Genomic DNA, 13,804 nt, shown 5'->3' with positions numbered 1-13,804 from the left:
CAAATTCATAGACAGAAAATAGAATGATGGCTGCCAGGGGCTAAGAGGATGAGGAGTTATTGTTTAAAGGCTACAGAGTTGGAGGTTAAAAAGTTCTGGAGATGAACAGTGGTGTTGGTAGCATAACAATGTGAATGTACTTAATACCACTGAACTGTACATCAATAAAAAGGTTAGAAAGTTATTTCTGCCATCATTGGCATTATCCTGAAGCACATCTAGGGCTTCAGAATTTTAAAAAATAAAGAAATTTCAGCTTTTCCATTTTTTAACAAGAAAAAATATTCTGTACCTGTGTTAAAGACCACAAATTACTATGCATCTCTTTAGAATCTTAGTGAACCTAAATGATTAACATGTAAATCATGCAGGAAAAAAGGAACTCTGCATGGATTGACTACTGTGCCTGATTAGGTATTATTTTACAATAAAAATTCGATATGACCAAGCATAAACATTTCTACTCATTATAAAAATGCAGATAGCATGCTCTCACTGCTGATGGCCCAGATTCAATCCTTGGTCAGGGAACTAAGATCCCACAAGCCACACAGCATGGCCAAAAAAAAAAAAAAAAGTACAGATAAATAGATAAATCTGCATAATATTAGTGAATGTTCACTCACTCACTGTTTCCAGTATTATCCAACTCACATTTATAATAAGGGGGGAAGGGGGAGAGCTACCCCAATTTTCTTTATGTTTCAAAGGCTTTCTCATTTACTTAATATCCCATTCTCATATAATACATCTTTGACAGACTTCTCTCTGTGGTCACATTCTGTTCTCCCCTACTTAAAATTTACAAAGGAAATCAAAGCCTCATCAGACATACCCTTGATTCCATGGCTCTGCCTGGTGAGGCCCGCTGCAAGATTGTTGGCTTAAAGGTTAGAATAATTTGTAAGTAGTATTACAATATTTTTACTGCATTTCTAGAATTTATATGTTAGCATAACTTTTTATGTAATTCAGTTAGGAAACCTAAGAAGATTAAAAACCCGGTAAAATAGTTACAAATATATGAGCGAGAAACAAACAAAAAACCCCACAGACCTTCTTGAGAAGACACAATGGGTGGCATGTAATCAGGGATGTATTCTTTTCTTTCCTCTGCATCTTTACTTCCGGGTTGAGGAAACTGAAGTACGTTGTTCTTGCTAACAGGAAATGAAGGAATTTGATGTGGGAAAGTGACAGGTTCAATGTTGTGGATATAGTCTTCTAGTTCATGAAGACTAACGCCCATAAGTTGGAAAGCTTCACCAACATCATCCAAAATTGGGTCTGTCCGGCCATCTGAAACAAAGTCAAAAGCAAAGCAAATTATTTTAAGCAAATTCCATGAATATTTTTTAAAATATTAAGAAAAAAGTATTAGGTAAATATGCAGCTCAGAATCAAATATACTACATACTTAAGACCCAGTCACTGGAAAAAATTGAATAGATTTTTAATAGACTATCATATTGTTTAAATATTAGAAAGTTGACTCTGAAAGTCAATTTTAAATATGATCTGACAACCAACCAGAACACCACAGACAATTCATACTAACAATCAGCCAGTACAGAACTAACGTCAAAAGTAACTTGCAGATGGTCAACAGCACCTGGAACAGTGGCTGACACAAAGTAAATGCCCGATAAATATTACTATTATTATATTTTATCAAATAAGTATTGATAGAATGCTGAGCTAGGTAAATGTCCATTCCATTTTCTCTACTGCTCAGTGATACAACTCTGGAAACTACAACAGCGGTTGGCATATAGTTGGCACTCCATAAACATTTGTTGAATGAATTATACCACTGAATCAATTTTTTAAATCCAAGTAAATTTGCTGAAAGGGCTTAGACCATAAAGGTAATTTACATGTAAAATTTAAATGTATTTAGAAGACACCGTATAAAATGGGTAGAGATAAAATGATAAAACATTAGATATAGTGAGATTCTCTTTACAAAAGGAAGTTTCTCCTCTGCCTGCCCTTAGCAGAACTTAAGGTCTCTACATCTTTTAAAACTTCTATGAAAATTCCAGTTCCAGATTTCCAATAAATAGCTTATTTTTTTAACTATAATCTCCTATGATCACGGCAAACTCAGTTTGTCTGAAATTAAATCATGACGTAAAATGGAAAAGAATCATCCAAAGTTCATAAAAATGAGACACGTTTGCTCACACCCACACAAGGAAACTTCTGGAAGGATATACATCCAACTGTAACAGTTTATGGGGCTGAAAGCTGCAGAACAGGGGAAGGGCAGAGTCGAAGCAGGAGACTCGTTTCTAACTTCAAAGATTTTGTAGTCTGAATTTTTATACAAGTATGGGTTACTTCTTTGATGTAGAAAAAAGAGAGGATAAATAAAATGAATACTCATTCTTTCCCTTAATGACAGACAGGCATTTCAACTCTTTGATTCTTATTAAAAGCAGTATTCTTTTCTCAGTCTTAAAAATGTGGTCCTCTTGAATTCTTCCACATTTTTGCAATTTCAACCCAAGACCTTCTGGTGTTCCCCCTGCACCCTTTTGGGTACCGGCTTTCAGAATTTTTCCTTTCTCTCTCTTCCTACTCTCACTGTCTCAGCCTAGTTTCAAGTTCTCCCACCTTGCGCCTCTCTTGCACTTAACCGCCTCTCTTGCACTTAACCGACAGCACAATTGTCTTGAAGCATCACTTTCATCACACAATCCCCCTCCGTAAGAGTATGCAGTGTTTCCTACCACGTTGTAATTTCTCTCTCTGTTAAGTCCCTCCCTAATCTGATCTCGCTCCATTTAACATCTTCCTCTAGCACCTTCCAAATGAACTGGTTACATATGCCAAGCTGGCCGCCTCACTTACTCCCACTTGGTTATCTCAGGTTATGCTTTTCTCTACCTGGCATGCTCCCTACATTATACAACCTTGCTTCACGGCTCAACTCAAATCTCATCTTTCCAGTGAATCCTGCCCTGGAACCCAGAGTGTGCATGTGTCTCTCCTTCACCGTATTCCTTTTGCATTTCCTGCCTATACCTATACCGTGCACTGCTTTCAGTGTATACACACATTATTTAATGTATAATACAATGCATACAGAAACGTCTGCCTCTGAATGCTTTGGCAAATCGTTACCTTAGGGAAATTTTCAAATGCATTATTTGTTGAATTGATAGTAACTTCTGATACTTGCTTTAACTTTAGAGCATTTCTTTAAAAAGGAACAAACACCATCAGTTTGTTTTTACTGACATTTCGACACCCTTTTACACACCTTACGGGCAGGGATTGTGTCTAAGTAAGCCTATGTCTCCGACATGTAGCACAGAACTCAGATCATAATTGGTGCTCAATAAACGTGTGTCAGAAAGACAAAGGAAATAAAGAAACAGAATACAAGATTGCATAGTGGTGACCCGATGTTACAGTAACTCCGGTTCAAAATAACAATAGTGTAGAGAAAAGAATATTTAAAAGTCTATGACTAATAAGTATACCAGGAATTAGCATTTTCAAAAAATCACCAAACCACAATGGAGAATGAACCCGATCATCGCATTCTCACTAAAAGAAAATCATTACAGAAATTGGTTAATTATCGAGGTTCACATTAACACAAAACAGGGATCACCCGATGACCTGGTTGCTTGGAGTGCCAGCACCTGTCTGGTACCATGTATAAGGCAGGAACAGTAACTATGTATTCAGGGTTATTCTGATTACCTAAAGGTACAGAACATCTGTCCTCATTTAGGGAACTTGGTAGCAAAAATATAACCTGGACTACGTATGCTGTAACAGTATACTCAAGCACCAGAAGGGAGGAGGGAGGGAAGAGAAGCAAAAGCAGACAGCGGTGTGCTGGTGGTGTATTTTAAAGATCAAGATGAATGAGAGCTACTCAACAGTTCCAAATTCAGATTAGAAGTATCCATGAAATCAAGCTGTCTAAAAATACACATTTTTAAAACTCAAAAGATGAAATGACTAAATAGTTACTATGGTGGTAGATTATCAGTTCACTTATTTATTCAACAACTATTTCTATTATGGCACTGTACTAGGTTACAGAATACAAATATAATAAATTTGTCTCCTGGGGAGGGGAGAGGGGAGGGTGAGAGATATACACAGATGATTACAAAGCAAGGTGTTCAATAACATAGCAGAAAAATGCACAGAATTATGAGAACAGATATCACGAGTTTGCTAAAGCAAGTGATAAGTGAATTTCAAACTAGAAGTCGTACTACTGGTGGACCAGGGGGCGAAGGACACACTAGGAAACAGCATGCATGCAGGAACGGAGGCTTAAAGTGTTTCGGAAAAGGCAGGTAGCTCAGCATGGTTGCAGATTTAGGATGACAGAATGGCAGAAGATAAGAAAAATACTAGCTCACAAAGGGAAGTGTGTGCTGCTCGAGAGCTTAGATTTTTCAGCCTGTAACCAACTGAAATACTTTTAAGAATGACAAAACCAGATTTGCATGATGGAGAGATTACCATATTATTCTGGCAGCACTATGGCGCTGGAATGGAATTTGGGGCCTAAGAAGTAAACTGTATTCGTGGGTCTCAACTTTTCAGTGGAGCAACCTCTTTAACAAAAAATATCCTATAAAACACTTCACCCAGTTTTCCAGCTGAACACCTGAAAAATAATGCCCCGAAACTTAAATGAGGGGTAGTTCCCCCTCCACACACACAGACTTCCCATTAATGAGATGATGTGTTGCTTCTACTAAATATTCCAACTTAGTAAATGCCACCAGCTATACAAACTACCAGACATTTGCTTAAAAACCATGTACTGTAGCCCAGATTACCTGGGGAGCCTTGTAAATTGCCGATGATCCCTCTACCACACTTTGATAACCACTGACACAAAAATATAGAAGAGGAGGAAATCAATGGGTGGCTGAGACATAAGCCACAGGTAATCTAAGTGAAACCGACAAAGTCGGCCTTGGGAAGGAGTAAGCAGAAATGCTGTCTATGAAACGAACACATACAGAAAGAAGAGGCAGTGTCCCTAACGGACCAGAGCTGTCAACGAGTATGTGTTGTCAGGAGCTGAAGAATGGCCAGGCTTGTAAGAAACGGCCGGTAGACGGAGCGCCTGTGACAACTAGTTGTAGTAGTTTGCGGGCAAGGGAGGAAAAGAACCAAAGTAACAGAGGCTGTAAGACATTCTGGAGGTGGTTCTACACGCAGCCAAAAGCAGACGATGATTAAGACCGATGATCAGATCACAGAGGAGGGCAGAGGCTGTGGAGCTGGGAGCGGGGACAGGGCTCGGGCTACGGGCGGGATAAGTTAGCGGCTGACGAAGAGGGACCAAAGGGATGACTCGAGTTTCCAGGGACAGTGGGAGCGGAGGGACGTCAGGGGCCGAGAAGACACCCAATCGCGGGGTGGGGGAGAAGAACCAACACCTCCTGGACGCCGGTAGAGCGAAGGGGAACGCGGAGGTGTCACCCGTGACTGGCCAGAGGCAGCCCTCCCGCACCCAGCCCGGTACTCACACAGCTCAGAGTACCGGTGGCAGCCCCGTCCCAGCTGCTGCAGGTAACGCTGCAGCACGTCCGTGAGGAGGTGGCAGGCGCTCAGTTGTACCGAGTCCCAGCCCAGCGCCTGGCAGATCTGCGCCACCGAGACCCTCAACAACGACCTGGAGTAACTCTCGCACATCCCGCTCCGTGGACTCCACCGCAGTCCTTGCTGCCACTTCTCTCCACCCCCGCCGCCTAACCTTAGAAGAGCCCCTGATTCATCCTCTAGGGCCCCCGCGGCGGGGAAATCGTCCCCCCCGACCCCCGGCGACCACCTCAAAGCCACAGCAGCACGGAGCGCGCCAGCCTGAGAGCCGCCATTTTGGACTCGCTCCGCCTCCCGCTGGATGGTCGCCGGGGGGAGGCAGCACTAGCCGAGTGCGGAGCGCGCCGATGAGGAAGCTCCGCCCCGTTGGAGCAGAGCGATGGTCCCGGTATCGACTCTCGGGCCTGGAAGGATGCAGGAAACGGCAGCTCCGAGCGCCGGTGGAGAATGCGCCCGAGGAGGCAGGTGCTTGGGGCCTTCCCGGGGTGCTCGCTCGCAGATGAAGGAGGAGGGAACGTCAGTGGTTCAGGGGTCGAAGAGCGAGCCGGGATATGAACCTGAAATGCGGGTGTTAGACAAGAGTGGGGACCTGAGAGGCTGTGAGTGCAGGGGTGGTATTTGGGGCGTGGAAACTTCAGGACTTTCCCAGACTTGGATTTAATCCTCTGCTTGCCTCTGCTAAAAAAAAAAAGAGCTGCTTACCATTGTATAGGTTAAATCAGGTCCAAGCTGTTAAGCACGCCATTCAAAACCCTTCACAATAGGGCGGGGTGCAGGGTGTGGCCAGCGTGGCACTGACCTCCGGGCAAAATTTACGGGGGCAGCAGAAAACGTAATCAAGATCAATAATATTTTAATACAATTTTTAAAAAATCCGACCATTGCCCCCGAATTCCGGCCTCACGCCTTTCTAATCCCAGCCCTGGTTTCAATAAAACTTTATTTACAAAAACGGGTGGCATGCTTGTGAGCAAGAGTTTGCCGATGTACCCTTCACCAGCCTCTGGGATCTGTCAAAGGAAGAAAGGACTCAGTTGCCTGCGGAAAGTCCTTAACTCAGCGAAACAGTCTGTGTATGGAGAACTGTTGCCTGCCCCAGTCTTCTCCTCGCTCCAGCCAAGGGTTGCCAGATCTTAACCAGATGCGGGACACCGAGATTTTGTGATCAATAGCTCGATCAATATTTTTAATTATTGGAAATACATTTTTTAAAATTTATTTATTTATTTATTGGCTGTGTTGGGTCTTCGTTTCTGTGCGAGGGCTTTCTCTAGTTGTGGCGAGCGGGGGCCACTCTTCATCGCGGTGTGCGGGCCTCTCACTGTCATGGCCTCTCTTGTTGCGGAGGACGCGCAGGCTTAGTAGTTGTGGCTCACGGGCCCAGTTGCTCCGCGGCGTGTGGGATCTTCCCAGACCAGGGCTCGAACCGGTGTCCTCTGCATTGGCAGGCAGATTCTCAACCACTGCGCCACCAGGGAAGCCCCTGGAAATACATTTTTTAAGTTTTAATTTGCAAGCCAAACTAATCCCACGGTTAAGCCAGATTCAGCCTATGGGTAGCCAGGTTGCAGTGGCTCACCTACTCAGTCTGTTTATCCTTTTGTGCTTTTTTCTTCTAAAAGCTTCTGGAGTGTTCCTACCTTCCCCTCCTCTCTCTCCTGTGTTCCCCTCTTCTTGCACCTATCACAGTGCATTTAGTATTTGAGTTTACATGCCTCTCCAATAAACTGTGAGTTGCTGCATGGCTCTACGTTTTCCTTATAGGGACCATTCCAGAACTTTGAACATAATATTCAATTTTTTTGAAGTCCCAGAAACCCAGTAGAATGGAAAATATGATTCTTCCGACAGTCTGTAGACAAGGAGCAAGATACTAGGTGGCAGGGTGCCTATAATGTTTTCTCCACTGACACTTCTATCCCCAAGATTATCAGGGACCTTCTAGATGCTAAATCTGGGGGACACTTTTCAGTCCTAGACTTGCTTGACCATTTTGTAGCCATTTGATAATGTTGAACACTACCTTAATTTTGAAACTCTTGTACCTTGGATCTCACAACACCCTGCTCTCTTCTGTTCCAATACTTCTGGAGGCTCCTTTTACATCTCTTATATTGCCTATGTGTGTGTTTTACCCCTTAATCTTTTATTTTGGAAAATTTCAAACCTACAGAAAAGTTGAAGCAAGTATAAACAAAGGTACACACTTCACCTAGATTCACCAATTGTTAATATTGACTATTTTGCCACATTTACTATGTATACACACACACAAACCTTTTTTTTTTCAGAACAGTTTGAAAATAAGTTGCAAACTTCGTAACATTTAACCCGGAAACAATTCAGCATGTATATCCCCAGACAGGGACATTCCCCTACATAAACATGTGTCGCAGATTCAGTTCTCCAGTTCTGAGGTGGAGATCAACCTGCAGGTTTATTGAGTGCTGCTGGGATCCACACCTGTGCAGGGGAAGGGGGTTGCACTGCATTTTCAAGGAGGGCCTCAGGCAATCCCATAGGGAGCTCTAACTCAGGGATGGCCTATCACCTCTGTCCTGAGTTGGGACAAGGGGGCTGGACCTTTATATTCCCTTGTTGGTAAGTCATTGCCTGAGGGCTTCCCTGGAAACGGTGTGTGATCTCAGGCAAAGGAGCTGAGTGCAGCTGGGGCAATTCCACAGAACACTGAAGCCTTTAATCCTGAGCAGTGCGTTATGGTAGTCCCTACTGTCTTAGTTCTTTCTGGCTGCCATAACTCAGACTGGGTAACTTATCAACAGACATTTATTTCTCACAGTTCTGGAGGCTGGAAGTCTGAGATCAGGGTGCAGCACGGTCATGTGAGGGCCCTCTCCTGGGGCACAGATTTCTCAAGTTGTATCCTCACAAGGTGGGAGGGGCTAGGGAGCTCTGTGGGATCTCTTTTATTTAAAGCATTAATCCCATTAATAAGGGCTTCACCCTCATTACCTGATTGCTTCCCAATCAGGTAATAACACTGTCACATTGGGCATCAGTTATTATTTATAAAATATTGGCTATATTCTCTGTGCTGTATATTACATCCTTGTATCTTATTTTATACCTAGTAGTTTGTACCTCTGAATCCCTTTTCCCTATCTTGCCCCTCCCCCAACCCCTGCATTCTTTAGGTCTTTAAGGGTGCCCTGATTTCTGCCTCCCCCTCCCCCCTGCGCCTTCCCCAAACTGGAGGGCCAATCTCAAAAGTTTGTGCTCAGCCTTCCCACTGCCATAGTTCTTACCCCAGAGGCCAAGGAACCAGCATGGGGATTGTACCAACTTCCCCATATGTGTGTTCTACATACACATTCAGGAATCAGGGGATTGACCCTGAGTGGGTCCATCAACCCGGGGAACCCAGTGTGAGCCGGACCTGGGCCAAGGCTCCATTTATTAGTTGGCCTCCCGTGACCCCCACTCTAACTGGGGGCCCACAATGACTCATTTTCTGGTTTCAGTCTCAGTGCAGAGAATGCGTCTTCTAGGTGAGGACTGTAGGCCCCAGTGCAGCAATGGCATCACTTTTTATTCAGCTGGTGTTGGCAGGGGCTCAGAACTGCAGTTTTCAAACTTAGAGTTTCCAGTGATAACAATAATAATAATAATGTTTCTGAAAGTTGCAAATATCCCATATTAAATAGTAAGAGAAACAAGTGTTCACTAAAGGACAAATTGTTAGAAAAAAGAAGTTATAACAATGGAAACTCAATCTTGGAATATTAAAATTAACATTTCTAGCACTTCAGATACTCTCTAGACAGGTCTCAGAAAGAAGTTATGTAGTAAACCTTACTAATGCAAACATTTGTCATTGTTATTGCACTGATCTGATGCTTAGCAAAGAAGGAGGGGGTGTGACCTGGGGGACTTTCAAGCTTGCTTTATAAGACTCCCTTCTGTGGGTCTAAACTGCATAGCATGGGGTGCTCACAGTCTTGCCTCAGATCACCTTTCCAGATTTATGTCACCCCAGTAGTTTAATTTCTGTTGGTTACTGCTCCTTCTGTTGGTGAGTTAGTTTAAACCTCACCTCCTTCAAGCTAGGATGCCTTTTCAGTCTGGTCATCTAACCCCAAACTGGGCTCATCTTCACCCAAACTTGGCTATGTGCTCACCAATTATAACCTTCCACACATCTCATTCAGATGTCCCCAGCTTTACTCATACTCATTTATGTGTGTATATGTTTGTGATTTTTTACCTATATAGATTTAAAAAAAAGAATCTACCGGGCTTCCCTGGTGGTGCAGTGGTTGAGAGTCCGCCTGCCGATGCAGGGGACATAGGTTCGTGCCCTGGTACGGGAAGATCCCACGTGCCGCGGAGCGGCTGGGCCCGTGAGCCATGGCTGCTGAGCCTGCGCGTCCGGAGCCTGCGCTCCGCAACGGGAGAGGCCACAACAGTGAGAGGCCCGCGTACCGCAAAAAAAAAAAAAAGAATCTACCACTACATTCAGGATCCTGAGCAGTTTGATCTGTGCCCACTGCCCTTTTATAACCATACCAGCTTTCCTATTACTCCCCTACCCCAGTCTGTGATCCCAGGCAACCACTCATCTGTTCTCCATTTCTAAAATTTTGTCACATAAAAAACATTATATACATGGAATCATATAGTATATAATCTTTCAGAATTTTTTTTCAGCATAATTTCCTGGAAATTCATGTTACTGTGGCTATTAATAGTTCAAACTCATTTTTAAAATTTATTTATTTATTTAATTTTGGCTGTGTTGGGTCTTCGTTGCTGCGTGCAGGCCTTCTCTAGTGGCAAGCGCGGGCTACTCTCTGTCGTGGCGTGTGGGCTTCTCATTGCGGTGGCTTCTGTTGTTGCGGAGCACAGGCTCTAGGCACGTGGGCTTCAGTTGTTGTGGTACAAGGGCTCAGTATTCGTAGCTCATGGGCTCTAGAGCGCAGGCTCAGTAGTTGTGGTGCACGGGCTTAGTTTCTCTGCGGCATGTGGGATCTTCCTGGACCAGGGCTCGAACCTATGTTCCCTGCATTGGCAGGTGGATTCTTAACCACTGCGCCACCAGGGAAGTCCCAAGCTCATTTTTTAGAATTGGATTTTCTGTCTTCTTACTGATTTGTGGATGTTTAAAAAAACATACACTCTATATACAAGCTTTATTTGTATTGTAAATATCTTCCCTCAGTCGTTTGATAATTTAATTTTAATAAAGCCCAATTATCAATGTTTTTCAAATTAATTTTTTTTCCCCCCACACTGTGTGGCTTGTGGGATCTTAGTGCCCTGACCAGGGATTAAACCTGGCCCACGGTGGTGAAAGCGCTGAGTCCTAACCACTGGACCGCCAGGGAATTCCCTAAATGATTAGTTCTTTTTGAGTGAGTCATGTTTAAAAAAGCTTTGCTATTCCCAATATCATGAAGCCTTTCTCCTATTTTCTTCAAAAAGCTGTATTATTATACCTTTTATATCTATGACCTCAAATTGAAATTGTGTATGGTATAAGGATCAGGGATTTTTCCTATAGAGATATCCAGCTGATCCTGCAGCATTTACTGGAAACATTCTTTTCCACATTGAATTACAGTGACTTATAAATCAGGTGGCTGTATACGTATTTGTTTCTAGTCTATTGTGTTCCATCAGTCTATTTTTCTATCCTTGCAACACCACCACACTATCTTAATTACCATTACATTTTAAGTAAATCTTTCCCTTTTAAAGCATGGTTATCTGAACTAAGAACAGTGCTGCTATGAATATCTTGTACATGTGACTGCATGCATTTCTCATGAGTATATATTTTAAATCATTGATCACTCTGTATACAAATGTTCAACTTCAGTAGATACTGCCGACCAGTTTTTCAAGGTGTTTATCCTGCTTTAAACTCTCAGCACGTATATGTATGGGACTTCAGTCCATATTTGATATAATCATCTCTTTATCTTAGCCATTCTAGGGCTTTTTTCTTTTTTTAAAAAGCAAATTCGGGGAATCTAACCCAACATTTTAAGCTACTATTCTCCCCCCTCCCATTTTCCTAGGTTATCTAAATAAGTGTTGTCCTTATCAGTTCAGATTCTCAACTATAAAACTGGGGACATCTGAGATTTTGGGATTGTATCAATGTCAATATTCCTGGTTGTGATATAGTTTTGTAAAATATTACCATTGGGGGAATTTATTTTTTTATTTTTAAATGAAGGTGTGCTTTTCAAACGCCAGTAGAAGGCTGATATTTTTTATTGAGTGCAGTGACTTTATGAGGTAGGCGCTATTGTCCCTGGCTTACAGCTGAGGAGACTATTACTTTTTTTTTTAGATGTTGGGGGTAGGAGTTTATTAATTAATTTTTGCTGTGTTGGGTTTCCGTTTCTGTGCGAGGGCTTTCTCTAGTTGTGGCAAGCGGGGGCCACTCTTCATCGCAGTGCGCGGGCCTCTATCGTGGCCTCTCTTGTTGCGGAGCGCAGGCTCCAGACGTGCAGGCTCAGTAGTTGTGGCTCACGGGCCTAGTTGCTCCGCGGCATGTGGGATCCTCCCAGACCAGGTCTCGAACCCGTGTCCCCTGCATTAGCAGGCAGATTCTCAACCACTGCACCACCAAGGAAGCCCCGGGAATTTATTTTTACTTATTTATTTTTTTGGCTGCTCCACCTGCAGTGGAAGCAGAGTCTTAACCACTGGACCGCCAGGGAAGCCCCCATTGAGGCGAATTGAGGCAACTGTACAAGGGATCGTTCTGTATTATTTCATACAACTGCATGTGAATCTACAATTATCTCAATAGAATGTTCAATTAGAAAACAAGCAAAAATCACACACACACACACACACACACACACACACACTGCTCAGGAACTTTTGGAAAGAGAATATCTAAGTTCCACACAACCAACATGCATGATTAACCCCACTCATTGGCCATCAGAGAAATGCAAGCTAAAGGTATTATTATATAACACTACACTCCTACCAGGATGGCAAAATGAAAAAGGGTGACAATACCTAGTGTTGATGAGGATGTAGACAACTGCCAGGAAGAGTATAAACTGGTATCAATACATCCACTCTGTGAAAGTGTTTGGCAGTGCCAAAGCAGAACATTTACAGAACCTATGGCCAAGCAATCCCACTGCTAGGTATGTACACAACAGAAATTCTTTCAAATTTAAACCAAGAGAGGTGCACAAAAGATTTAGAGAGGCATTTATAATTGTTCCAAGCTGGAAATAACCTAAACGTCCATCAACAGAATTACTCAACTCTAAGATATTTATCACGTGTGGTAACATAAAACGATGAAAAAAACTGCTCTACAAATGTGAATGAAATCTCCCAGACATACTGTTGAATTTTAAGAAAAAGCCGACCCCAAAGGCTTCATCTGTATGATTCCGTTTACTTAAATTTCAAAAACAATCAAAACACATCTATGGTGATACAAGTCATGATTGTGGGTACTTTTGTGGAGATAACAAAAAGGGCAGGGACACAAGGGAGGCTTCTGTGACGACAGGACCTTTTAGATCTTGATCTAGATTGTAGATACATGAATGTTTACACTTTGCAAATTTTCCTGAGCCACAAACTTATGAATTATGCCTTCTTTTGTACATACACTATACTTCCATAACAGTTTACCAAAAAACCTTACCACGTTTTTTTTTTCATTATTTGCTTGTCTTTGCTCCAAATGGTAAGCTCCTATAGGGAAGTATAATTATCATCATCGTAGCTTCAGAATTTAAGAGTGCTGATACACAGAACATCAGAAACACGATACTGAACCGATGGTCACTTACATAGATCAGGAAACATTTAATCACAGATACAGCATTTGTCCCACATCAGTTTCTAAGTATTTTGCAAATATTGATTCATTTAGTCCTCATAACAACCCTATGAGGTAAGTACTATTTTAATCATTTTACAGATGATAAAACTGAAAGATTAAGTAACTTGCCCAATGTCAACACAGCTGGTTAAGGGCTGAACTGGGATTCCAACCCAGTTTGCCCCAAGTTTATGCTCTTAACCACTGCTCTATACATCGAACACTCGTGTGGCTGGTAAAGTTAAATCCTTGCTTAGTTTTATTTCTCAAGACCCCATGCTGCATCTGCAAGAAAGCAGTGGAAGTGCAAACTTTCTAACACAAATTAATTTGCAACACAAATGAGCTGATGTCACTCATAGGCAAAGAACTCTTATGTTT

The 13,804-nt window shown here is 42.6% G+C and overlaps 1 protein-coding gene across 2 annotated transcripts in view; it reads right to left on the bottom strand.

Annotated features, from left to right (window-relative positions):
- The window catches only part of TAF3 (TATA-box binding protein associated factor 3), a 154,082-nt gene extending 148,207 nt beyond the window's left edge, over positions 1-5,875 (bottom strand). Inside the window, exons 1-2 of one of the 2 annotated variants that reach the window (XM_060160032.1) lie at positions 5,520-5,875; positions 1,057-1,299 (exon numbers count right to left, since the gene is read on the bottom strand). In XM_060160032.1, the coding sequence (XP_060016015.1) occupies positions 1,057-1,299; positions 5,520-5,685 (409 nt within the window). In that variant the 5' untranslated portion in view covers positions 5,686-5,875. Of the gene's footprint in view, positions 1-1,056; positions 1,300-5,519 lie in introns of those variants that run through there. The other variant, XM_060160041.1, reaches the window with a different exon arrangement.
- Positions 5,876-13,804: the final 7,929 nt, after the last annotated feature.

The sequence above is a fragment of the Lagenorhynchus albirostris genome, chromosome 1 (assembly GCF_949774975.1).
Source record: "Lagenorhynchus albirostris chromosome 1, mLagAlb1.1, whole genome shotgun sequence".
NCBI classification, from domain to species: domain Eukaryota; kingdom Metazoa; phylum Chordata; class Mammalia; order Artiodactyla; family Delphinidae; genus Lagenorhynchus; species Lagenorhynchus albirostris.
Note: the sequence above shows the minus strand (reverse complement) of the source record. Positions and strands in the feature narration are given on the sequence as shown.